This window comes from Haliotis rufescens, unplaced genomic scaffold, assembly GCF_023055435.1.
Source record: "Haliotis rufescens isolate VD_foot unplaced genomic scaffold, xgHalRufe1.0.p SCAF_3, whole genome shotgun sequence".
NCBI lineage: Eukaryota > Metazoa > Mollusca > Gastropoda > Lepetellida > Haliotidae > Haliotis > Haliotis rufescens.
The window spans coordinates 57242415-57269905 of NW_025964001.1; the positions used below are offsets into that span (position 1 = coordinate 57242415).

The window sequence follows — 27491 nt, forward strand, 5'->3', positions numbered from 1 at the left end:
TAGTTCACCAATTGTTAAATTAAAAATGAATAAAAACATCTAATTCCATATCCAAAAGTTTAAGTTGCATAACACAATGATGTAGGATGAATAAAATGTTGCTATATATTAAAACCTCATACCATGTACATGTATATAGGTATACTGGCCCATTTGGGGCGGTCTGGTAGCCTAGTGGTTAAAGCGTTCGCTCATCACGCCGAAGACCCGGGTTCGATTCCCTACATGGGTACAATGTGTGAACCCCATTTCTGGTGTTCCCCGCCGTGATATTGCTGGAATATTGCTGGAATATTGCTAAAAGCGGCTTAAAACAATATTCACTCACTCACTCACTATATAGGTATATTGCACAGTGAAAATGCAATATTGTTATTTGGTAATGTTTTGCAAAATTCATTCAATTGCAGAACAATCATACATACACTAGTTTAGGTACTTTTCAACAAATGCAAAGGACATTGACACCTTAGGGCTACGATTTTATGGTAATGTAGTAGATATTTTTACCATGCAGTACAGTTGCATCAAGCAGCATGTACTCGGCCAGTAACCTTCGACAGGGACACCCACACACCATAATCCTTTTTTTTCATGTTCTGTGTTGGTATTGAAGGGATCGCCTTGGCACTGACATAACAATGCAAAAAGTCCTTGGATATAAGGTGATATTGGATTGTATGGACGTGTCTATTTTCATAGAAAACATTAGCTTTCAACTGACGTTCAGCGTTGCTTGGGCCCGTTTGCCAATATCACTTTCATCTTTGGCACGCAAAATCAAATCCAACTTCTTCCCTGAAACGTATTCTCCATGATTCACGTGCATTTAACTTGTCAACCGTCTTTTGCTCTCGTCCACCATTATTTCCAGAAGTGGCCTTGATAAAGGGAGATAATACACGAAAGGGGAGATAAGAACTTATTGGAGGGACTTATGTTGTCATGTAAATGATTTAATGTGCCATACTTTATTTTTTATTCCGCTCTTTCTCCGTCTCTCCTAAGTTTAGGTGCCGATGTCCCACAGAGGGCGTTTTGGGGCATGTTGATGCTTTGAATCAAGGATTTTTGTGTATTATGTACTTGAATAATTGGTGTCACAGTGGTTGTTATGTTAACATGGTAGGTAATGTATATTTTAAGTTATAGTTACTTTATTAGGAAGGTGTTGTAATTACAAAAATAAAAAAGACAAAGCAGGATTTAACTAACAGAAACAAACAGTTTATAAAAAAACCCAAATGAAAACACAAAACAAACATGATCAAATAAACACATAGGGACAACTGGACAAAAGTTTAATAAATCATATATTAAAAATATCCCAAATAGTCTAAGATGTTAAATCATATTTTAGAACATCACAATTTATGTCCATTGCTGCTGCTGTCCATTGTTGTATTTATGTTGGGTTTGTTATTAAAAGAAAGAAAATAATCCTTTTACAAAATTAAGCACCGAGTAGAAGCATGATCCAACGAATGACTGGGTTTGCTGTGTATCCTCGAGCTCAGTGTCGCTAATGTCATATCACTTACACCTTTGGCTCGCAAAATCAAATCCAACTTCTTCCCTGAAACGTATTCTCCATGATTCACGCACATTTAACTTGTCAAAATTCAGATTTACGTCTTTTGCACTCGTCCACCGTCATCTGAAGAAGTGGCCTTGATAAAGGGAGATAATACACGAAAGGGGAGATAAGAACTTATTGGAGGGACTTATGTTGTCATGTAAATGATTTAATGTGCCATATTTTATTTGGTATTCCGCTCTTTCTCCATCTCCTAAGTTTTGTGCCGATACCCCACAGAGGGCGTTTTGGGGCCGTGTTGATTCTTCGAAGAATCGAGGATTTTTTGTGTATGATGTATTTGAATAATTGGGTGTCACAGTGGTTGTTATGGTAACATGGTAGGTAATGTATATTTCAAGTTATAGTTACTTTATTAGGAAGGTGTTGTAATTACAAAAATAAAAAAAGACAAAGCATGAGTGAACAGAAACAAACAGTTTATAAAAAACCAATTGAAAACAGAACACAAACATAATCAAATAAACACATAGGGACAACTGGACAAAAGTTTAATAAATCATATGTTTAAAATATCCAAAATAGTCCTAGATGTTAAATCATATTTTAAAACATCACAATTTATGTCCATTGCTGCTGCTGTCTATTGCTGTATTTATGTTGGGATTGTTATTAAAAGAAAGAAAACAATCCTTTTACGAAATTAAGCACCGAGTAGAAGCATGATCCGGCGAATGACTGGGTTTGCTGTGTATCCTGGAGCTCAGTGTCGCTAATGTCAATCACAATGCAGGGCAGTGGTGATTCTACTGGATGCTGGGATGTTGTGGGATCGCCTAGATCAATGTCTTGACATGGAGATGGTATTTCTACTGGCTTGCTTGTCTCAATCACTGAAGGCAGCCTGAGGGAGTGTACTGGATCGCCCAGATCAATGGCAACACACTCGGCAGAGACCAGGGACACAGCTGAGGACTGGAGGGATGGGTCGGAAACAGAAGTTAGGGTGACGGGTGGGGCTGCTAGCGGATGGGAGTTGAATCGATGGGTGGGGTCCTATGGTGGAAAGAGAAAAGGGTGAAAAGTGGTTGTTTCGGAGCAAAGTTAAGTGCATTAATGGTATCTCTATCGGAGAAAGAACATGTGCTGAGAAAGAATGAAATTGAAACCATGCATGAATAGCTCTTTGATATGATTGACTATAATTTTGTGTAGCGTTTTGAAAACGACATTAGTAAAAGATAAGAGTTAGCATCAGCATTATGGCTAAGAGTGGGGTAAAGGAACAGGGTAAAACAGAGGAGGAAAAAGTTCTGTAAAGGCACACATTGGATACATAACGACGGTGACCATAGTATGATGCTTAAGAATAAAACTCGAAACCGAAACATGTCACTGTCCTTCTTGTTGAAATGTATCAGAAACTGACGAGGCATTTGGTCAGAAAACATCAGTGTCAACTAACTCCCTGACAACACTAAACATGATGACCTACTGGAAGGGGGACGGGAGTGTCAGGGTGGGAGAGAGCCAGGCTGTGCCTCTGCATGCGGTTCACCTCATCCCGTGCTGTGATAGCGAGGAACAAAAATATGTATACATGCGCACACAAATGATCAACTGACAGACATAAAATCACAGACATAAAATACGTTTATTGTTTTACGCAATCGTGGGGAGTATTAACCCATAGGCACCCAGGGGTTTAGAATTTGAGCCTTGTTTTTGTGGCCTTCTGATGACTTATCTGTGAGTGAATCAAGTTAACAAAAGCAACGAGATAATAAAAAAGGGGCCCAATCAAATTTGGAAGGATGTGGACGTGAGGTAACCAAAGACCACACTAATATGATGTATTTGTAACCGTACATATCGATGGTACTCAGGTCGAGAATGGCCCTATCAACAAAACTTCTTCAGTTCATACCAAGGGAAATGCAATGCCCCAAAAAGTCTAAAATCAATCAAAGCGGAACATAAAAAAATGCTGATAATATACCTTGGTGAAACACGCTTGCAACATTCGCAAACATGATGGAGAATAGAACAATGATGGGCAAGAGAAAACAGTACAAGAGACGTGATTTGTAACTGTAAACTGACAACAACAATGGCGTCGTTTGAACTGAAAACAGTCACCATGGCGACATCGATCTCACGAGATCACGTTATTGGGCACGTGGGTTAGGGAGGTGCAGTCCTTCAATGTTCTTTTGAGATATTTATTATATCTTATTTGTTATGGGTTTGAGAAAATTAAATGGGCACATGGGAATGAGTAATCGTTGGAAACACGTAAACAACAATTTATAAGAAACTTTATCTTTGTCTCACACATATATAGTGCTCATGATGTCAATCACTGGATTGTCTGGTCCAGACTCGATTATTTACAGACCGCCGTCATATCGCCGGAATATTGCTGAGTGCGGCGTTAACCAAGAAACAAACAAACATACGAGATACATAAATTATTATGAGAATATTTGTTAAAAGAAACCTGTAATTCATACACGAAAAATGTGTGTTTGTCCTGGACAATGATCAAAGGGAGACAAGATCTGTCACGGGGAAAGGCGTGAAACCTTGACCCAGTTTCCGTGTAGGACAGCGTGAATATTTGACGTGTCAGACTACAGGTCAGTGAGTGAGTATGGTTTTACGTCACATTTAGCAATATTCCAGCAATATCACGGCGGGGGGCACCAGAAATGGGCTTCACACATTGTACCCATGTCGGGAATCGAACCATCCGGGTCTTCGGCGTGACGAGCGAACTCTTTAACCACTAGTTTACCCGACCGCGTATCAGACTACAGGCCTAAACATACAGTATGCTTAGCTTGGACCAGGGGCTCGTTCCACAAAGCGATCTTAGCGCTACGACCTGCCGTAAGTTTATGTTAAGGTATGGGAGCTACGATCGTCTTATCGCTGAAATCGTTTTGGGGAATGGGGGCCAGGAATAACAACTGGCACCGTGAAACATCTCCGTTTTCAGCCAATTCGGAGGAACTTTCACATCGCTCATCATAATAGTTAAGGTAGATAACATATAGGTCTATGAAATCTTATATTACAAAATACGTTTCTCTCCTCTAAAATTAAAACAAATAATTTTCCCGAGCTGGCTAGATTTGCTTTTATATTAATCTAGATAGTTGGCTTCACCAGTAAACATGAATTCATTCACCCAGGTACCCGTGAAGATCCGGGTCAGAATAGGGTTAACATGAATACCCCACTCAGACACAGTATACTGACTCCGAGCCGACCAGTCCTTGTTTTTGCCCCTTAATGCCGAGCGCCAGACAGGATGACAACAAGTACATCTTTTAACGTCTTTTGGTATGACGCGGCCAGTTTGAGAAAGTTACATGGTAATGAGTAAAAGTTGGAAAGATGTAACCAAACTTTTAAAAGAAACTTTATCAAAATATGTTTTTAAACATTCCTAAATGTAAATTATTACACTAAACATGTCTATGTTATTCGGCAACAATCATAAGAAGAAGCCACGCCCTGTCCTAGACTGGTTTACCTGCCCTAGAGCGCTTGAGCTCCCCGCCTGTAGCCGTTAGGAGGCGAAGGACAGGGTACCAGTCAAGCTCTATCGGACCTATTTCCCCATACAGCATATCTTTGACCCATTGCCGTGTAGCGAGGTCTGTCTGTCGAGAGGGGCAGGAACAGGCCTACAACATATGGAAACGTACACTCATTTCCGTGTAGCGAGGTCGGGCTGTCGAGAGGATCGGGGACAGCCCTATAGCATATCGCTATGCGAAAACGTTGAGCCAATTTCTGTGTAGCGAGATATTAGCACTTTTGGACAGTGTGAATAAATGACGTGTCAGGCTACAGAAGTAAACGTTTTACCATTAGGGAGGGTTTCAATTTTAACAATGTGTGCATGACCCCATGTGCAGATCTACTTCATTATAAAATAGTATTATAACATTGTAGCTATTACTTTGAAAAGATAAATTATGAAAAAATATTAATAACTTTACCACTGTATATATATCAATGTCAACAGTATCATGTATACCACTATGGTTGTGTCAACTTGATACCCCATGTTCCTTGAAAACAAAAACAAATGTTTAATTGTTGTGAAAACAAATTACTAGATTTGTTTTCATAATATGTTTGTTTTCTACTACATAAATAGTCAAACTGAAATGTGCCATATTCTCTTTCCTGATTCTGAAGGTGGAGTCCACGTGCCATTGTGACAGAGACCACGTGACACAAAGACATGTGCAGAATAGCTTAACAATAAATTTAATTTCTTGACAATAAATATACCAAACCACTACGAATTTGAGTTAGGTTTGTTTTCAATATCTGGGTCCATTTTCTCCACACGCTCGGGTCATTTTCACCGAATTGTCTGGGTCCATTTTCTCCTGCACCCGGTGAATATAGGTCACCCTAGTAGATCTAACTACAGGACCATGTAACTAATAATAACAATAATAATAATAATAATAATAATAATAATAATAATAATAACAAACAAACTCGCAGACGAGTTTTTTGCGAGTTTGTTTATTATTATTATTATTATTATTATTATTGTTATTATTATTTACGAGGTCCTGTGTTTGGGGATAATGGCCAATGGATAATTGGTGGTGGTGTGTCTGTGTGTGTGAGGTGGGGGGTGGAGGGGGGAAGGGGTGAGGGGGCTTCCATTCACGATGTAGTTGTCAGACGTCTATATGTAAGTCAAAATAGACTCCCCATTGTCAGCCTGTTCTTGTATAAAGAATAATGTCTGATGCATTCAGTGTTAAATAATTTTAAAATTGAAATAGAAAATTACGAGCAAATTCCAAATTTAATTAGCCAGGTTTTTTTAATGCTACATAATACAAGGAGAAATTTGGTAGCAGAGATCGAGTGAGAAAATATTATTAAAGTATTATTTTTCTAGATGGGGGAGGAAGGTTTATATATTACAGCTCGCTAGACAGAAAATTAAGCTAGGCAGTCGGGCTATCTACATTTTATAGCCATGACATTTACCGGGCGCCAGCAGTGCGAGTGAGATAAAACGAGTTCTACTGTGAATGTACGCAGTCGTTTAGTAAGACAGGGGCCTAGTCAAGAGTGACAATTATAGAGTTACCTCCCTTTCAAAAGAACGGCAACTCTTACCGACTTGATTGCACGTGTGTATGTTTTGGTAATGTTCTGACTGGAAGGTAGTTTTGGAAAAAAACCGCCTGTTACGATCAGAAGATTGTGTTGTATGATCCACTGGCCATAAGTAATGTATGTTAAAACGTATTGAAAAGCATGATTCTTTTATACATTTTCAGAAACATGTCTGAAGTACGGTAGGGGTGGAAATTAGCAGATGTCGGTTAGATGTAAATATATTTCACAAATTTGTGAAATTCAATTATTATCCGGGGTTTAAAATAGATCAAACACGTTGTGATTTGCAGCCGACATAATAAGGCATGATGGAGGCTTAAGGCTACGCTCACTGGCATCTAGATGAACATTCGCTTGATGTTATAATACATTTCAATCCACTTTCAGTTTCCCACTGTAATCAGGGAAATGGCCTAGCCAGATTATTCATTTGTAAAATACATAGATGAAACCTGTCAGCATCCTCTTCAAATCTTCACCATTATCAGCTTAATGTAAAAATTGGAGCAATAACATTGTATCTTTATTATGTTTATCAACTCAAAGACTTATATCTATATACATGTACATCTTTGATCAACAGGAAACAAATGGCAGACAATAAATATTTTGTGGGCCAAGTTGCTGATTTGCTTGGAGGAAAGAAGATCAAATCAGAACCGGTGACCCCCCAAAAAACCAAACTTGCCGCTCTGTTTGATGTCAAGACAAAAGAAAAGATTGACTTTAAGAAAAAAGGAAAGCCTACCCCAGAGAAGAAAGCGAAAAAGTTAAAAAGATCAAAGACTATAGAGTCTGTTAAAACTGAAATAAAGACGGAAAAAGATGTGAAACAAGAAAAGGTAACTCTCACAGTTTCAGTCCTGGTACGCTCACAGGGTTACGTTCACAATTTGTTATTCAAAGTTGGGTCCCTCATGCATTTTATGGGTGCATAGTCCTGTGATTGTTGGTTTAAATCACAGATTCACCCTGATTAATATTCTTTGTTTGTTACCACCATAGCCTTTCTTGAGGGTTTTACCAAAGTGGTAATTGTCTAAGACCTGCATCTTGTTGGACATGCTGTGTTATAACTGTTGAAAGTGGTGTTTCCAAACATGAATGTGTACATGGTGTTTCCAAACATGAATGTGTACGTTGTGTTTCCAAACATGAATGTGTACGTGGTGTTTCCAAACATGAATGTGTAAATGGTGTTTCCAAACATGAATGTGTACATGGTGTTTCCAAACATGAATGTGTACGTGGTGTTTCCAAACATGAATGTGTTCGTGGTGTTTCCAAACATGAATGTGTTCGTGGTGTTTCCAAACATGAATGTGTACGTGGTGTTTCCAAACATGAATGTGTACGTGGTGTTTCCAAACATGAATGTGTTCGTGGTGTTTCCAAACATGAATGTGTAAATGGTGTTTCCAAACATGAATGTGTTTGTGGTGTTTCCAAACATGAATGTGTTTGTGGTGTTTCCAAACATGAATGTGTACATGGTGTTTCCAAACATGAATGTGTTTGTGGTGTTTCCAAACATGAATGTGTACATGGTGTTTCCAAACATGAATGTGTTTGTGGTGTTTCCAAACATGAATGTGTACATGGTGTTTCCAAACATGAATGTGTGCGTGGTGTTTCCAAACATGAATGTGTAAATGGTGTTTCCAAACATGAATGTGTTTGTGGTGTTTCCAAACATGAATGTGTATGTGGTATTTCCAAACATGAATGTGTTCGTGGTGTTTCCAAACATGAATGTGTATGTGGTATTTCCAAACATGAATGTGTACATGGTGTTTCCAAACATGAATGTGTACGTGGTGTTTCCAAACATGAATGTGTTTGTGGTGTTTCCAAACATGAATGTGTATGTGGTATTTCCAAACATGAATGTGTACATGGTGTTTCCAAACATGAATGTGTACGTGGTGTTTCCAAACATGAATGTGTTTGTGGTGTTTCCAAACATGAATGTGTATGTGGTATTTCCAAACATGAATGTGTACATGGTGTTTCCAAACATGAATGTGGTGTAATGTGCAATATACCAATATAACCCAACTGGTATTCTGGGGATAGAATAGGACCTCATTACCCCTATGCTCGTTGTAAACTTGACATAAAGTCAACTGCTGAGGATCTGGTTGTTACATTGTGTGACTTGGTTGATTGTGTGTCACAGTAAACCGAGGGGGGCACGGGTGGCCCAGTCATATGGGGCGCCACAATTCGCTTTGCAGAGTTGTGTCCCTTAGGCACGCCAGAAACCTATGATTTTGGGTTCGAATCCTGGTTCGCCCCGATTATGTTTCTAGGTTTGTCAGCCACATACCCATGCTCGTGGGTTTCACTGAAGTGGTAAACATCTGAGACCTGCATCACTTCGGGCTTTTCTCCCACATTAAGCTGACACGCTGTGATATGACTGGAATACTGTTAAAAGCGGCGTTAAACCCAACTCACTCACTCACTCACAGTAAGCCGATGGCATGCTGCACATTTCTGGTGTCTCCTGCCATGATATTGCCAGAATATTGCTATACGGCATAAAACCATACTCACTCACTCAATATGGGGCGGTCAGGTAGCTCAGTGGTTAAAGCGTTAGCTCGTCACGCCGAAGACCCAGGTTCGATTCCCGACATGGGTACAATGTGTGAAGTCCATTTCTGGTGTCCCCCGGCGTGATATTGCTGGAATATTGCTAAAAGCGGCATAAAACCTCACTCACTCACTCACTCAATGGCTTTGCTTTGTTCATCATGCTCCGACTACTCCTTTGTAACTGAATGCCAGTTTCTCTAGTTCTGACCCACTATTCTTTACAGGCCTATGAAGTTGGAATATTGCTGAGTGCAGTGTAAAACAATATTCACTCACTCTTCTTAAGATGACCGCCTCCGTGGTCTAGTGGTAGAGCGTCCGCCCGGAGAGCGGAAGGTCCGGGGTTCGATCCCCGACCGCGTCATACCAAAAGACGTTAAAAGATGGTACTTGTTGTTACCCTGTCTGGCGCTCGGCATTAAGGGGCTAAAACAAGGACTGGTCGGCTCGTAGTCAGTATACTGTGTCTGAGTGGGGTATTCATGTTAAACTGCCACATGGTATCTCAGTAAGCTAGCTCTATAAATCGGCATCAGTCCGGACTAGTACAAGCACACACACACACGTACATGCACGTCGCTATATAAGTGCAATAATCTTGGACGCGACATTAAACCCCATTTCACCTCACCTCTTCTTAAGATCAGTCAGTCACAAGGGCAGCATGATCAGAAAGTCACAGGAATGTTTGGTTTGAAAGATATATAAATATGGTTTCATGTTCCTCTATTTGTTTTGTTTTAGAAGGCAAGTCCAAGTATTGAAGAAAAGAAGCCCAAGGAAGCAGGAAAGAAGGAGAAGAAGAAGAAGAAAAAGAAGGAGAAGACAAAAGAAGAGGGATTCTGTCCTCCTGACGGAATCGTGCATGAATCTTTGACGGAAAATTCAGAGGAGCCAAAAAAACAGTGAGCATCAATTGGGTATCTTGAATATGTTGTCAAGGGGCGCTTAAACCAATTTGAATGAGAAGACGTTTGGAGTTTTCTCTAAGTGAAGGATGCGTGGGTTCTTGAGTCAATAACATGATTCTATACGTCTTCATTTGTTCACCTCCTCTATTCCGAAATTGTCCTTTTTACAAAAGAAAACCCACACAGATGTCAAATACTCCCTCGATGGTTCTCCCTGTTGGATGTAGATGCCATGGCAGTCACAAATTATAGGATGTATTAAATATCCACAACAATACGATGACACAACCTTTGTTATTTACATTCGGAACTGTCCGTTTCTATGATTGTGGATGTTACGGCTTTTCCAGAAAACAGAAGAAGAGGAAGAAGGAGGACGATTCTGATGAAGAAAATGAAACAGCTCCCAAGAAGAGAAGAACTAAGTACAAGAGAGATAAAACAAAAGACAAGAGGACAGTCTTCATTGGGAACCTCCCCCTTGATGCCAAGAAAGCAGTTGAGTTATTTGTAACAGACAGTGCAGTTTGAGGGTGGACTTAGTCCTTCCAAACTGGCAGTCAGACACCAGACAATGACAGCCACACTGATGTGTGGGAGGTGGGCAGGGGGATGGGGGTGAGGGTGAGGGTGAGGGTGCAACGCTTATGTAAAGCATCACAATTCATTGGATGGATTGAGGTGCCGCGATTCGCTGTGCAGAGTTGCGTCCCTTGGACACGCCAGAAACCTATGATTGTGGGTTCGAATCCCGGTTCGCCCCTATTATGTTTCTAGGTTTGTCAGCACCATACCCGTGCTCGTGGGTTTCACCGAAGTGGTAAACGTCTGAGACCTGCATCACTTCGGGCTTTCCTCCCACATTAAGCTGACACGCCGCGATATAACTGGAATACTGTTAAAAGTGGCGTTAAACCTAACTCACTCACTCACTCACTCATTGGATGGAGTTAACTCCCTTGTTACTGCAAGGATCAGCTGGTCACTGGTTTGAGTACCAGATTCATGCAAGCCATGGGGATTTTTGGGAGCTAACTCAAATCATCGAGCTACGAATAAGTACAGTTTATATGTCCCGAGTGAATAAATGGTGTTGATTTTGACCCTTCGGCAATGGAATAACATAATTCAGACAGATAGTCCGCAACTCTGAGTTTCATTAGAGGTTATCACACGAGTGTGTTTGGGGATGGTAAATATCCTTATAGGAATAAACATTGTATTTAGCGAGCCTTGGCTTAGTGTTTATGCCTGATACAGGATATTTACCATCCCCAAAGACACAAGCGTGATAACCTCTTTATAATATAATGTCATTCTTTAATTCTGTGCTTCAAAATTGCTTTCCCTCTCTCACAAAAATTACCGAAACATTGTGAGTTTTCTTGGAATGTGCGGGGGCGGTCGGGTAGCCTAGTGGTTATAGCGTTCGCTCGTCACGCTGAAGGCCCGGGTTTGAATCCCGACATGGGTACAATGTGTGAAGCCCAATTCTGGTGTCCCCCGCCGTGATATTGCTGGAATATTGCTAAAAGCGGCGTAAAACCAAACTCAATCACTCACTCACTCTTGGAATGATATTTATTTATTACGTCACAGGGTAAGTGACAGTAGCCAATATAGTTCCAACTGAAATCTGTTTCTTATACAGTGGCGAAGCAACATGTACACAAAACAACAATTGTTTTGACTTGCCTTTCACGGCAAGCCATCGGTCTGTCTGCTAGAGTAACTGCCCTTTGTCAAAGGCGCCTTAAGGCGACTGGGTCGCCCAAGCCCCCTCATTAAATAAGAATAAATGATAGAAAAACATGGTAAAAGTTCATAGTTTTATTACTATCAGCTCTTTGTAACTAATTAGAGGCAATCTTAAAAGGATCAAGAACCCAATTAACTCTGACAATGATCTCTGATTAACAAACTGGAACAAATATACAAACTGATTAGCTAAGCAACTGTATGCTACACTCTTGCTGATCTTTGTTTAGCGATAGCGAGAACTAAGATCTGATTTTCATGAGATCGGGTTATGACAATAACCCCATGACTTTCAGGCTTAGTATTGAACACAGCTGACAATACGGGGTATATATTTTTTTCAGGCTATAAAGGCCCTGTTTGCAGAGTACGGCACGATTCAAAGCGTTCGATACCGATGCCCAGTAAGTATACCTTGCTTTGTGTTACACAGTTGAGAACAGTAAGATAAAACAGTAGTGAATGTTAAAGGGCAAGTTCATAGACAAAAATATAAAAATATCACAATTAATTAACATATTTTTGCATTAAAACGATTTATATTTTTCACATTTACCAAGTGTTCTATTTCCATATCAAAAACACCATGCCTTATGCCCCTTGCAATATGACGTCATTGGTGCCAATTGATAAACATTATGATGTCATCATGCTTTGTTAGAGCGTTATGCTGAGTCACCACTGCGCCGGAACGTGTCGTAGGCCATGTTGTTTTACCGCAAACTGGTACTTGATATCTTTTGCGTTGAGAATAGACAGGGACCCAGTTGAATTGGCACCAATTACGTCATAATCTAAGGGGGATAACTCAGGCCTGTTTAGCTCGAAAAACGAAGGCCTCATAACGGCATATCATTTTCACACTATTGGGAGCTTCCTGCTTTCACTGTGAAAAAAATGAGTTTATATTTTCAAACACAGATACTAACTAATTCTAAAATTGCGTTTTGTTTAGAAAAAGAAAGAAAGTGATTTTTGCGTGTACACTTCCCCTTTTATATAAGCTGTCATAGGCTTTTGTAGATGGGCTGTTTAAGATTCAAGCAGGATCATCAGTTCTTAGTATTATCCTGTTTATCACTATGTCTTTTTTCTTCTTCAGCCTATTTCTGACCCAAAGGTTTCCAAGAAAGTCACCTTCATTAAGTAAGTATTTTTGAAAGTCGTGAATCAGAGACTGAGGTCGTATTTGACTCAAATCAACTAATTAAGAAATAATGCAAAGTAGCTCAAATTATGCTTTGCTGTTCACCTGTCATTACCAGCAGTTAATTGAAACAATGGGCTGGCAGTACCTTACCACCCATTACAACACATGATGCTCAATCTAATGTTGCCATTCCAGTGTTCCCGCTAGCTTTGGAAATTGCCGACCGCCTCCGTGGTCTTGTGGTAGAGCGTCCGCCCGGAGAGCGGAAGGTCCAGGGTTCGATCCCGGGCCGCGTCATCCAAAAGACGTTAAAAGATGGTACTTGTTGTTACCCTGTCCGGCTCGGAGTCAGTATACTGTGTCTGAGTGGGGTATTCATGTTAAACTGCGGCATGGTATCTCAGTGAGCTAGCACTATAAATCGGCATCAGTCCGGACTAGTACAAGCAGCCACACACACACATACACGTGCATGCACGTCGCTATATAAGTGCAATAATCTTGGACGCGACGTTAAACCCAATTTCACCTCACCTTGGAAATTGCCAGGCTTGGTGGACTGGAAACTCTAAAAATTACCAGTCCCCACTAATTTTTGTCATTCCCAACTTTCAACAAATAAAAAAGCGTTTGAAAATTACCTGGTTTTAATTCCTTCGACATTATGTTCAGTGCAATGACGTCATCTTTGCAGTTACTAAGTTAGATCTACATGTCATTCACACAAGTCACAAATTTCTCCTTTTTAAAACTATTTTTACACTTAGTCGCTAAAAATGCATATTTAACCTTGAAGCAAGGCAAAATGTTATTTCCTTGCACTAAAATTGACACGGGGAAACCCTGATGGTGACAGACAAGCTGACTTCATTCGAAAAATATACTTTTATGAATATCGCCGATGTTTTGTTCAACAACAAAGATTTATAAGGTACTTTATTTGCCGGTCCACAGGGACTGGCAGTCACATGAATTACCGGTCCAAGCCTAATTTTACCGGTAATAAACTGGTAATAACCGGTAAACGGGATCACTGCATTAGAACTAACCTCAATTAACCAGTCATGTAAATTAAGCACACTGGTTGATAGCAAGAACCTTTTTAGTTGCCTGGCTGGGTGATGGAGTTGCCTTGTAGTTAATGTGGTCTGTGGTCATGGCAATGCCTGGGTTCGTTCCACTCATGGGTACAATGTGAAGTCATTTTTTTATGTCTCCCTCCGTGATATTGTTGGAATTTTAATAAATGCAGGGTAAGACCCATCTTCCCGAGGCAAGAGCGTCCACTAGACTTTTCATCAAGGTCTTGTTTCAAACCTTTCCATATCAAGCCCACTTTCCTGTGCTAAATATGATTGGACTATCCATATGTGTGATAGTCCAATTAGAGAAAATTTAATAAAATCAACATCCACGACTGGTACACATTCGTATGAAAGTGATTTACAGCTGCCTGTCTTTGTTGACACGAATATGTTTTTTCTTCTTTAAGTCCCCGTATGTTTTTGTGTCAGGGATAAAATCGCGAATGTTTTTGTTTAACTGATTGACTAAGTTGTTGCCTATGGTAGTTGACATCTTTGTGAAGCTATACGAGATAAGAACAGCGATCTGATTGGATATCGCGTTTTCATTTCAAGAGGCACAACTCATAATCTACTCGAAGTGGCGCCAGGGTCGATCCGGGAACTCCACTCGCTCTGCTCCTCTCCACTCCACTCCACTCCACTCCACTCCACTCCACTCCACTCCACTCATGTTGCCAGTACACATCTGTTTTCATTCTGTTAAAGACCCGTGAAGATCGGGGTAGAACAGGTCTTCAGCAACCCATGCTTGCCGTAAAATGCGACTATGCTTGTTGTAAAAGGCGACTAACAGGATCGGGTGGTCAGGCTCGCTGACTTGGTTGATGCATGTCATCGATCCCAATTGCGTGGATTGATGCTCATGATGTCAATCACTGGATTGTCTGGTCCAGACTGGATTATTTCCAGACCGCCATCATATAGCTGGAATATTGCTGAGTGCGGCGTTAAACAACCAACCACCCAACCAAGCTATGGTTGTACAGAGAATATTTCGCTTTACTTGCAGGAAAAGTTTTCACCCAAACAGAAGTAATATTGTATGTTACGTGTGCTTTGAGGATGAAACGGCTGCGAAGAAGGCACTGAAATTGTGAGTTTTGTTTCTCATACATTGTTGTTAGTATTTTAATCCACTAGTCTGATGCCAGAGTCTATATACCTTTTGGTCTATGAAAGCTGAGCTAATAAATCGTCCATAGTAATTACCGTATTTTCTTGAGTATAGTGCACACTTTTTTTCCAAAAAACTCATCTGTGTAGAAGGGGGTGTGCATTATACACGAAATAATGAGTTTTGATGGGTTTTTCCCCCATGGAAAGATATTACCGTGAGCACGTAACACCGGAAATACCATGTGAACAAATCCATACTGAAGTACGCAAAATCATCATGTAATAACACTGTCTGGCTATAAAAAGTTTCTTTGTATATCTGGACTTATGTTTGTAACTTATTTCATTAATTTTATTCAAAATTACTTTTACTAATGTTTTAATTAATTTCGGCGAAACTGTTTGTGAAGCGATCTTCCGATCGCACAACTCACCGTTATTAACAGCAACCACGGTCAGATTACCGCTATTGACACCTTGCAACAAACTTTAGTTGACAGAGAATGGATACGTGTATCATAAATGCCATACTTTGACTCGTTAAAAGTCATATTTGTTATGGTATGCTAGCGCCAAGTTCTAAGACTCAAACACTCTCACACAGGCATTGGCTGTAACTGGGTATCTTAGTAATGGTTTGAAGTGGGAGAAGTATTGTGTCCATAATTTTCTCTTAAAAAACTCATTTAGTAAAGAATATGACAAGACCAATGCATGAAATATTTGAAAAGATTACAATGATGCTTTTGGCAGGTGGTTCACACTTGTTGATGAGGATGAGGATTGCTCACTGGTTAGCCTATCTTGTCAACAGAAATAAGTGAAATGGTGATTGGGAGGTTACATTGTGGGAATACCATGGCAACCATGGATATTTCCTCATGCTATCAACCACTGGTTTGTCCGGCCATATCCGAGTGAATCACAAGTGATACCAGAATATTCAGTGTTCATTTGTGGTGGATGAAGATAGGAAAATATGTGATTACAATACATACAGAAGATTTTAGTGATCTAGCTATTTAAATTCACAGGCTTTTATCTTGGAATCCAAGCTATTTTAAAGGGCCCTTGGTTGGCAAATTGGAAAAAATAAATTGTGATATTGTTCAAAATTGGATTTTTGAAATGTTCTTATTTTTTCGTAAGCATGGTAAGTTCTGGGGAAGTTTAGATTCAATTTAGATTTTTTTTTGCAGTCATTTGCTGCAGACCTGGACCCACTTGCACAAAGCGATCTTAGCGTTATGATGATCGTAACTCCCATACTTTAACATAGGCTTACAATGGTCTTAGCGCTAAGATCGTTTTGTGCAAGTGGGCCCTGGGGCCAAATATCGGACTTTGAGCTGGTGTAGATAAATCCCTGGTTTTGTCTGAAAATGTCATCATATTGCCATACACGAGTTCTTGCTTCCTACTTGTTACAGAAATGGCCATGAATTAAATGGGTACCACTTACGAGTTGATGTTTCATCTAACAACAAGAAAGTAAGTATGCTCATATGAGACCAAGTCGTAGAATATCTTTTGCACTTTTATTTTTCAATATAATCTCCATTCACCTCACTACACTTATTATCCACAGCCCAACAAAGTTGGCGGGGGGATATAGAAACGGGGTCCGTCCGTCACGTTTCGTTTACGGAGCATAACTCAGAAACTGTTCAATATTTTTTCATGAAACTTTGCAGGTCTGTCAAGTACATGCTGAACTGGTGCCTTTTGCTGTTTAGAAATTTTAGAATTTTTTTTTTTTTACGTTTCCATGGCAACAGGATGGACTTTGGTTCCAAACTCTTCTTTTTTTTATACAATTTCCATGTCAGGTTCCACCTCGGTTAAAAAGTGTTAGGATTTGTTTAGATTTAATTATGTCATAAATTCTGCAACAGGGGCGGGGGATATAGCCACGTTAGTGGCAAACTCTTGTTGGATTTGTCTTCCATGTAGGGTAGATTTCATTTGGCAGAAGAGGAAATAATCACTGGGGGCTAAGTCTGGGTTGTAGGGTGGGTGATTTAACTGTACAGCCCAGACTTAGCCCCCAAGGACTATTTCCTGTTCTGGCAAATGAGTTCCGCCGTACGTGGAAGACGCTCCCAGGATGACGAAGACATAAAGGCTGCCAAAGAGGCGTGGTTAGAGGGCCAATCTGCAGATTTCTATAAAAGTGGTATTAAAAGCTTGAAGGACAAATGGAATAAGTGTTTTGAGGTGAATGGAGATTATATTGAAAAATAAAAGTGCAAAAGATATTCTGCGACTTGGTCTTATATTGAAGTTGCAAAACTTATTGAACGCCCCTCGTACCTATGTGGGTAGCCAACTTCCTACGTTATCAACCCTGGTTTGGGGGCAGCTTATTAAAGCTACCGCTAAACAAAGATCTGAGGACATCCCGTTACGGTTCACATCAGACCGGCCTTGCGGGAACTTTAACCGACCAATGGAATGACCAATCAGAAGGCAGCTTTCTCTTGCTTTACGGCACTAATTTCAAATTGGCGACTACTCTTTGAAACATATTTTGACAAATTCTCGATTACAAATTTGAAACCTGAACAAAGAACATTCTGGAATGGCTAATAGATGGTCTAGATTGTATGGTTTCAGTCGTTAAACCCGTAACCATCGTTCGGAATACCCTGTGTTAAAGTTTTTGAGGTTGCATGTATAGAAATCACATTCCGACTGTCACTTTCATAATCTGGTAAGCGATGCTCTGATTGGTCGGATAAAAGGTCGTTCTGGCGTGACCCCTAATGGGATGTCTTCAGATCTTTGTGTAGCAGTAGCGAGAACTAAGGTCTCTGAGATTGCCACAATGTCCAACCAGGATTTCTCACAAAAAATCAGTTCACCAAGAAATATATTTCAACCAAGGAATAGCCTCTTGGTTACCATGGTAACTGGTTATCTGCCTGAATTGTTAATATATATGTCAGATGATTGTTCATCAGCTGTTTAAGTAGAAGTGGCATAAAAAATGATGTTTTTCTTTTGAAATACAATATTAACATGTATCAACATAACTGTTGTTTCTTTCACTGTTTTCTTTTAACAGCACAACAGGGACAATTCAGTTTATGTCGGGAACCTTTCCTATGGTAAGTTTGGCTTGGCCTAATGAATTTGGTCATATATAATTCCCCAGTACCTGTACCCCATGCTTGCCTCCATGTGGGGAATTAGGTCATAAATAAGTCCCCAGTACCCCATGCTTGCCTCCATGTGGGGAATTTGGTCATAAATAAGTCCCCAGTACCCCATGCTTGCCTCCATGTGGGGAATTAGGTCATAAATAAGTCCCCAGTACCCCATGCTTGTCACCATGTGGGGCATTAGGACATAATTAAGTCCCCAGTACCCCATGCTTGTCGCCATGTGGGGAATTAGGACATAATTAAGTCTCCAGTACCTCATGCTTGTCTTGTCGCCATGTGGGGAATTTGGTCATAATTAAGTCCCCAGTACCCCATGTGGGGAATTAGGACATAAATAAGTCCCCAGTACCCCATGCTTGTCTCCATGTGGGGAATTAGGTCATAAATAAGTCCCCAATACCCCATGCTTGTCTCCTTGTGGGGAATTTGGTCATAAATACGTCCCCAGTATCTCATGCTTGTCTCCATGTGGGGAATTTGGTCATAAATAATGCCCAAGTACCCCATGCTTGTCTCCATGTGGGGAATTTGGTCATAAATAATTCCCAAGTACCCCATGCTTGTCGCCATGTGGGGAATTAGGACAAAAATAAGTCCCCAGTACCCCATGCTTGTCGCCATGTGGGGAATTAGGACATAAATAAGTCCCCAGTTCCCCATGCTTGTCTTGTCGCCATGTGGGGAATTTGGTCATAAATAAGTCCCCAGTACCCCATGCTTGTCTCCATGTGGGGAATTAGGTCATAAATAAGTCCCCAATACCCCATGCTTGCCTCCATGTGGGGAATTAGGTCATAAATACGTCCCCAGTACCCCATGCTTGTCTCCTTGTGGGGACTTCGGTCATAAATAAGTCCCCAGTACCCCAAGCTTGTCGCCATGTGGGGAATTAGGACATAAATAAGTCCCCAGTACCCCATGCTTGTCTCCTTGTGGGGAATTAGGACATAAATAAGTCCCCAGTACCCCATGCTTGTCGCCATGTGAGGAATTAGGACATAAATAAGTCCCCAGTACCCCATGCTTGTCGCCATGTGGGGAATTAGGACATAAATAAGTCCCCAGTACCCCATGCTTGCCTCCATGTGGGGAATTAGGTCATAAATAAGTCTCCAGTACCCCATGCTTGTCTCCATGTGGGGAATTAGGACATAATTAAGTCTCCAGTACCTCATGCTTGTCTTGTCGCCATGTGGGGAATTTGGTCATAATTAAGTCCCCAATACCCCATGCTTGTCTCCATGTGGGGAATTAGGTCATAAATAAGTCCCCAATACCCCATGCTTGTCTCCATGTGGGGAATTAGGTCATAAATAAGTCCCCAATACCCCATGCTTGCCTCCATGTGGGGAATTTGGTCATAAATAAGTCCCCAATACCCCATGCTTGTCGCAATGTGGGGAATTTGGTCATAAATAAGTCCCCAGTACCCCATGCTTGTCGCCATGTGGGGAATTTGGTCATAAATAAGTCCCCAGTACCTCATGCTTGTTTCCATGTGGGGAATTTGGTCATAAATAAGTCCCCAGTACCCCATGCTTGTCTCTATGTGGGGAATTTGGTCATAAATAAGTCCAAAGTACCCCATGCTTGCCTCCATGTGGGGAATTAGGTCATAAACAAATCCCCAGTACCCCATGCTTGTCTCTATGTGGGGACTTCGGTGATAATTAAGTCCCCAGTACCTCATGCTTGCTTCCGTTTGGGGAATTTGGTCATAAATAAATCCCCAGTACCCCATGCTTGTCTCTATGTGGGGACTACGGTGATAATTAAGTCCCCAGTACCTCATGCTTGTCGCCATGTGGGGAATTTGGTCTTAAATATTAACCCCTGCTGGTTGTAATTTAAAGCTGACAAAGTGTTCCCACCGAGTGACTCCACCGATTGTGTATCATATTGTACCCTGAACTCAGAAGGCGAGTGAGGGGAAGTATCAACACAGACTGCAAATCAATGAGCCCAGACCCAGCAAACCAGTGACTGAAAGCATGAGCATCGATCCATAGGGGAACAAGGGAGGCAATCAGCCATGTCACAGGGCCAACCACTTTTGAAATCCTCTTACAACAAGCGACCATTGTGGTCTAATGGTAGAGTGTCTGCCCAGACAGCAGAATCTTGGGGTTCTATCCCCGGCCGCGTCATACAAAAAGATGGTACTTATAGTTGTCATGCCTGGCGCTTGGCGTTAAGGGGCTAAATCAAGTCGGCTCGGAGTCAGTATACTGTGCCTGAGTGGGGGATTCATGTTAAACCGCAGCATGGTATCTCAGTGGGCCAGCACTATAAAATCAGCATCAGTCTGGACTAGTACAAGCAGCCACACACACACTTTGCTATATAAGTGCATCTTGAACGTGATGTTAAACCCCATTTCACCTCACCTTACAAAAAGCATGAGGTACTGGGGACCTATTATGAAGCATCTTCCCGAGGCAAGAGAGTTAACTGACTATAAAAGTCCAGTTTCCACCCTTGCCAAACTAGGCTGGTATTATGGAGTTACATTTTGGCTGGACAAACGAGTCTATGCATAGTCAAATCAAAATTGCACACCGAAATCGAAATCCAGCTCATAAACTGTCGTGCAGATTTTGGTCGATTGCAGGATTTGCAAAGCATGTGCACCACCAACTCGTTGTCAGCAGATATTTTCCAAATCTTTGCATGTTTTTAATCAAGGTGCTCACGTGATTTGATGCATTTCGCGATGTAAGACCCCTTTTATCACAATTTAGATCTTGATTATCGATCAGATCGTCCTGACTTGGCGCCACCATTTTGTGTGAAGCAAACGTAAGTGAAACGAGAGGTGGAATCTGATTGGTCCATAGGAGAGGCTTAGAAGGGACATAACTGGTAATAGCCACTGGTGGCGCTACGATGGAGCCCAGTAATTCCAGCCTAGTTCGGCAAGGGTGGAAACTGGACTTTTAAAGTCAGTTAACTCTCTGGCTTCGGGAAGATGATTATAAAGTGGAATACCTGTTACCAAACACTGATTATTTGCAGGCTTCTGTAGTTGAAATAAAATGATGATAATCACTTAATCATTCTCCTCACTATTGAAAATTATACAGATTAAAAAAAAATCACTGAGAACTCTGTAAATTCTATCATGCATTGACCGCCATCATGTAGCTGGAATATTGCTGAGTGTGGCGTTAAGCAACAAATAAACAATAATATCATGCATTGCTACCAATATATTTTTCAGACATCGAGGAGAACATGATGTGGAGCCACTTTGAACCATGTGGAGCCATTGAGAATGTCCGCATCATCAGGGACCGGCAGACAGGACTGGGCAAGGGCTTCGGCTATGTGCTGTTTGCTGTAAGGATGTTAAAGCCATGGTTGACACAGCACATTTATGTAACTGATCAAATGAGCAATAGTTCTTCATGAGGCTTTTTAAGATAAATGTCTTGTTTCTCCTTACCTACCCGGGGCGGTCGGGTAGCCAAGTAGATAAAGCGTTCGCTCGTCACGTCAAAGGCCTGGGTTTGATTCCCCGTGTGGGTACAATGTAGGAAGCTCATTTCTAGTGTCCCCCGCCTTGATATTGCTGGAATATTGCTAAAAGCAGTGTAAAACCATACTCACTCACTTGTCACCCACAAGCCCATAGACTTGTCATCCCTTAGTGGAGGATATCATAACTTCGTTCCGGCAAATACTCTGCTGATCAGAGGCCCATTAACATATAGTGAGGACTAGTCATTTTGTGAAATGGAATGGAAGAAATGTTTCCTTGCCATTTTAATCCTAGGGAAGGTGGAGAAATTCTACAGTTGGGGCATAACACAATTGTGGAAAGATAAACTTGAGGTTGAGAGATTCTGGAACTGTTCCTCTGCTAAGAATTGGCACTGGACCAGTCATCTGAGGCATTTTAAGGGTATTTATGTCCCTTAGGTGAACCAGAAACTTTCGATAGTAGCTTCACATTCATTATTCACCCTGCTTTTGTTTCTGGGGTGGTCAGTACCGTACCCTTTCTCATGGGTTCCAGGGGGTACGGGTGGCCCAGTCGTCTGAGGTGCCGCGATTCGCTGTGTAAGTTGTGCCCTTGGGCACGCCAGAAACCTATGATTGTGGGTTCGAATCCCGGTTCGCCCCGATTATGTTTCTAGGTTTGTCAGCACCATACCCGTGCTCGTTGGTTTCACTGAAGTGGTAAATGTTTGAGACCTGCATCACTTCGGGCTTTCCTCTCACGTTAAGCTGGCATGTCGCGATATAACTGGAATACTGTTAAAAGCGGCGTTAAACCCAACTCAATCACACTCACTGTTTAAGCAGCAAAAACCAAACACACTCATTCATTCATGTCTATTTAGCAGTGGATATATAAGCAAATATATTCTTAATATAGTTATTTATATTTCCAGGACAAGTCCTCGGTTGACCTTGCCCTTCAACTAAATAAGACTTCGCTAAACGGGAGAAACATCAGAGTTAGCAACTGCACAACTGCGCAAAAGAAAGATTCCTTGAAAATATCCTTTTTTGCAATGGACAGTGACTACATTAAGCATTGTCACAACGATCTGAGCTTGTTAATAGAGCTTATATGAGATGTAATTGTGACAAAAGTTAGCGATAGGTTGAGCATACAGGATCCTGGGGATTGGGCATGTGTAGTCCTGGGGATCGGGCATTGTTGGTTCTGGGGGTTGGGCATGGGTTGTCCTGGGGGTAGGGCATGGGTGGTTCTGGGGGTTGGGCATGGGTGGTTCTGGGGGTAGGCCAAGGGTGGTCCTGGGGATGGGGCATGGGTGGTCCTGGGGGTAGGGCATGGTAGTTCTAGGGATTGGGCATGGGTAGTCCTGGGGGTTGGGCATGGGTTGTCCTGGGGGTAGGGTATGGGTGGTCCTGTGGGTTTGGCATGGGTTGTCCTGGGGGTAGGGCATGGTAGTTCTAGGGATTGGGCATGGGTAGTCCTGGGGGTTGGGCATGGGTTGTCCTGGGGGTAGGGCATGGGTGGTTCTGGGGGTAGGGTATGGGTGGTTCTGGGGGTAGGGCATGGGTAGTTCTGGGGATTGGGCATGGTAGTTTTCGGGATTGGGCATGGGTAGTTCCCAGGGATTGGGCATGGTAGTCCTGGGAATTGGGCATGGGAGGTCCTGGGGATTGGGCATGGGAGGTCCTGGGGATTGGGCATGGGAGGTCCTGGGGATTGGGCATGGGTTGTCCTGGGGATTGGGCATGGGTAGTTCCCAGGGATTGGGCATGGTAGTCCTGGGAATTGGGCATGGGAGGTCCTGGGGATTGGGCATAAGTAGTCCTGGGGTTTGGGCATGGGAGGTCCTGGGGATTGGGCATGGCAGTCCTGGGGCTGCTTGCTCCATGACTTGGCTGACTGCACATCATCGTGCCCTCATGGAGGGGCTACTTGCTCATACTTTCAGCCATTGGTTTTCTTGTCCAGACTTTAATAATTTACAATCCAGCCATATGGCTGGAAAATTAGCCTTACTATTTGCCCATTGTACATTGTAATTTTATATGTTTATGCATACCTTGAGTAAAATACTTATAAAAACATTATTTGGTTTTAAGGCATGGTCAACAATCAGGAAAAAATATAGCAAAATTTAGTAACTCCCTCTCCTCAATGGTGTCACCTTGTCTTGTGTTGTGCTCCTTAACCCTGCTGTACAAACATCCTGTGAGACAGCGATTGCTGAAGAAGGCCAAGAAGCTGGGGATGAAGCCGACCAACCTGCGGCCGGGCGAGGTGAGGAAACCCAAGGACAGGTCCAAGAAACCCCGCCATCGAGACCGGGTCAAGCAGGCCTTCGCAGCTGACCCCTCTTCCGCACCCCAGGTCACCTCACAACCCAACAACAGAAAACACATCAAGTTTACCTGAGCCCAGAGTGTTCAGTACGTCTCAGGAGAATCATTTTGAAGCTACATTTCACCTCACCTGTCTGTACCATGGTGAATAAGTATGTAACATCTGGTGGCTGGTTGGTTTGTTGTTTAACGCCGCACTCAGCTATATTCTAGCTATATGACGGCAGTCTGTAAATATTCGAGTTTGGACTAGACAATCCAGTGATTGACATCATGAGCATTGATCCACGCAATTGAGATCGATGGCATGCATCAACCAAGTCTGCGAGCCTGTCCACCCGATTCTGTTAGTCGCCTCTTACGACAAGCATAGTCGCATTTTACGGCAAGCATGGGTTGCTGAAGACCGATTCTACCCCGGATCTTCACGGGTCAAATTCTTTGGGGAATTTTCTGATTTAGGTTCATTCCTCATAAACAAATGAGTGCCACATTGCAGTGAACATGATTGGTCAAAGCTGAGGGTGTCGTTTTCAGAATGACTCATTATTTGTCCAGAATGAATGAATGTTTTTGTAACAATCCATTTCACAAGGGACCGATAATCCAGCCTGAGTTTCAAGTATGTTATTCCCATAAAACCATCATCATTTTAGAAAAAAAGTCAAATTCCCACCTTTGCCAAACTAGGCTGGAATTACAGAGTTATATTTTGGCTTGATTGACGAATCTATGCATAGTCCAATGAAAATCGGGCAACGAAATCAACATCCAGTTTGTAAAATGCCGTGCAGGTTTTGGTCGATTGCAGGATTTGCAAAGCATATGTGTACCGTCAAGTTAGTGTCAACAGATATTTTCCAAACCTTTTCATGTTTTTAATCATGGTGCTCACATGATTTAAAGCACTTAGCGAAGTTAGACTTATTTTATTGCAATATAGATCTTGATTAACAATCCATTTCACAAGGGACCGATAATCCGGCCTCAGTTCCAAGTAGTTCCTCAGTTCCATCATCATTTTAAAAAAAATGTGTAGAAAAATATATGAGTAACATGTTTTGATAGAATGGTTTCATTAACAGTGGATGACGTCATCTTCTTGTTCTCAACGGGGCAGTCAGGTAGCCTAGTGGTTACCTTGTTCGCTTGTCATGCTGAAGACCCGGGTTCGATTCCTGACATGGGTACAATGTGTGAAGCCCATTTCTGGTGTCCCCCGCCGTGATATTGCTGGAATATTGCTAAAAGTGGAGTAAAACCATACTCACTCACTCTTGTTCTCAACAATGGATGATGTCATATCTGTTCGCAATGTGATGTCATATAATTGCAACTGACCAATCAGCATTGGAAATTGTTTAATGAGGAAATAAATGCTGTCTGTCACCATGTATTTAGTTACATTAATCTAAATGGAAATGGAATGTTTGTAGCTAGTGGTTGGCACATGTTTGCCCAAATCTGTTATGAGTGCAGGGCGGTCGGGTAGCCTAGTGGTTAAAGTGTTCGCTCGTCACGCCGAAGACCCGGGTTCGATTCCCGACATGGGTACAATGTGTGAAGCCCATTTCTGGTGTCCCCCGCCGTGATATTGCTGGAATATTGCTAAAAGCAGCATAAAACCATACTCACTCTCCCCCCACCCCCCCAACCCCCTGTGATGAGTGCATGTTTATGTCAGATCATTCAAAACCTCTCCCAGTTCAACTTTTATCACCTTGTACAGTTATTGTTGGATTATATTTTTTTGGACATGATATGTTTTCGGACAGATATGTTTATCACGATTTCACTTGTTATAACAATGGGTGTGACATCATCAAGACATTGTAAATACTTATATGACGGCTTGTTTTTAAGATGAAGCTGTCATTTATTGGTGAGTGAGATGTTTTGCAATTGTTCATGTGATTGACAAGAAAACTACAAATGTTACTTAAACGTCCGAAAACCCATAATACGAGGATAAAAAGAAATTGTTAGCTACTGGATAGCTGCATGACCTACATATGTTGCTTGGTGTTGGAATACATGTATGTACAAACAGTCAAACTTTTTGAAAATAAAGAATCTACATATGTTTTGTAATTTGTTTGATTTTGTTTGTTTGTTGTTGAACGCCACACTCAGCCATATTCCAGCTATATTATGTCAGTACTGGGCTCTACAAATCGTAAGCAAAATCTGCCAATGTATGCTCCCTCACTCACCCTGTGGCCAGAGCTAGTTAACACAGGGAATGGTTTGATGTGTGACCTTGCTGTGAGAAATCTCCCTCACTCACCCTGTGGCCAGAGCTAGTTAACACAGGGAATAGTTTGACGTGTGACCTGGCTGTGAGAAATCTCCCTCACTCACCATGTGGCCAGTGCTAGTTAACACAGGGAATGGTTTGATGTGTGACGTGGCTGTGAGAAATCTCCCTCACTCACCCTGTGTCCAGAGCTAGTTAAAACGGAATGGTTTGATGTGTGACCTGGCTGTGAGAAATCTCCCTCACTCACCCTGTGGCCAGAGCTAGTTAACACAGGGAATGGATTGACGTGTGACCTGGCTGTGAGAAATCTCCCTCACTCACCCTGTGGCCAGAGCTAGTTAACACAGGGAATGGTTTGACGTGTGACCTGGCTGTGAGAAATCTCCCTCACTCACCCTGTGGCCAGAGCTAGTTAACACAGGGAATGGTTTGAATTGTGACCTAGCTGTGAGACATCTCCCTCACTCACCCTGTGGCCAGAGCTAGTTAACACAGGGAATGGTTTGATGTGTGACCTGGCTGTGAGAAATCTCCCTCACTCACCCTGTGGCCAGAGCTAGATAACACAGGGAATGGTATGATGTATGACCTGCTGGCTGTGAGAAATCTCCCTCACTCACCCTGTGGCCAGAGCTAGTTAACACAGGGAATGGTTTGATGTGTAACCTGGCTGTGAGAAATCTCCCTCACTCACCCTATGGCCAGAGCTAGTTAACACAGGGAATGGTATGATGTGTGATCTGGCTAAGAGTGATTGAGTTGGGTTTATCGCTGCTTTTAACATTATTCCAGTTATATCACGGTGTGTCAGCTTAATGTGGGAGGAAAGCCCGAAGTGACGCAGGTATCAGACGTTTACCGCTTCGGTGAAACCCACGAGCACGGGTATGGTGCTGACAAACCTAGAAACATAATCGGGGCGGTTA

At 41.9% G+C, this 27491-nt stretch overlaps 2 protein-coding genes across 2 annotated transcripts; one reads left to right on the plus strand and one right to left on the minus strand.

The window, feature by feature from the left end:
* Positions 1-1808: 1808 nt before the first annotated feature.
* LOC124115404 lies at positions 1809-3657 on the minus strand. Its single transcript, XM_048403118.1, has 3 exons — positions 3537-3657; positions 3033-3106; positions 1809-2593 (listed from the first exon to the last, which is right to left on the minus strand). Exons 1-3 carry the CDS (start codon positions 3568-3570, stop codon positions 2210-2212), a joined length of 492 nt encoding a protein of 163 aa, XP_048259075.1. The 5' UTR covers positions 3571-3657; the 3' UTR covers positions 1809-2209.
* A 3027-nt stretch (positions 3658-6684) lies between these two features.
* LOC124115405 (RNA-binding protein 34-like) lies at positions 6685-24598 on the plus strand. Its single transcript, XM_046476377.2, has 12 exons — positions 6685-6820; positions 7290-7548; positions 10052-10212; positions 10569-10716; positions 12321-12380; positions 13079-13122; positions 15224-15307; positions 16761-16821; positions 18398-18440; positions 21718-21836; positions 22895-23002; positions 24166-24598. Coding segments are annotated over exons 1-12 (1302 nt in total). The 5' UTR covers positions 6685-6818; the 3' UTR covers positions 24379-24598.
* Positions 24599-27491: the final 2893 nt, after the last annotated feature.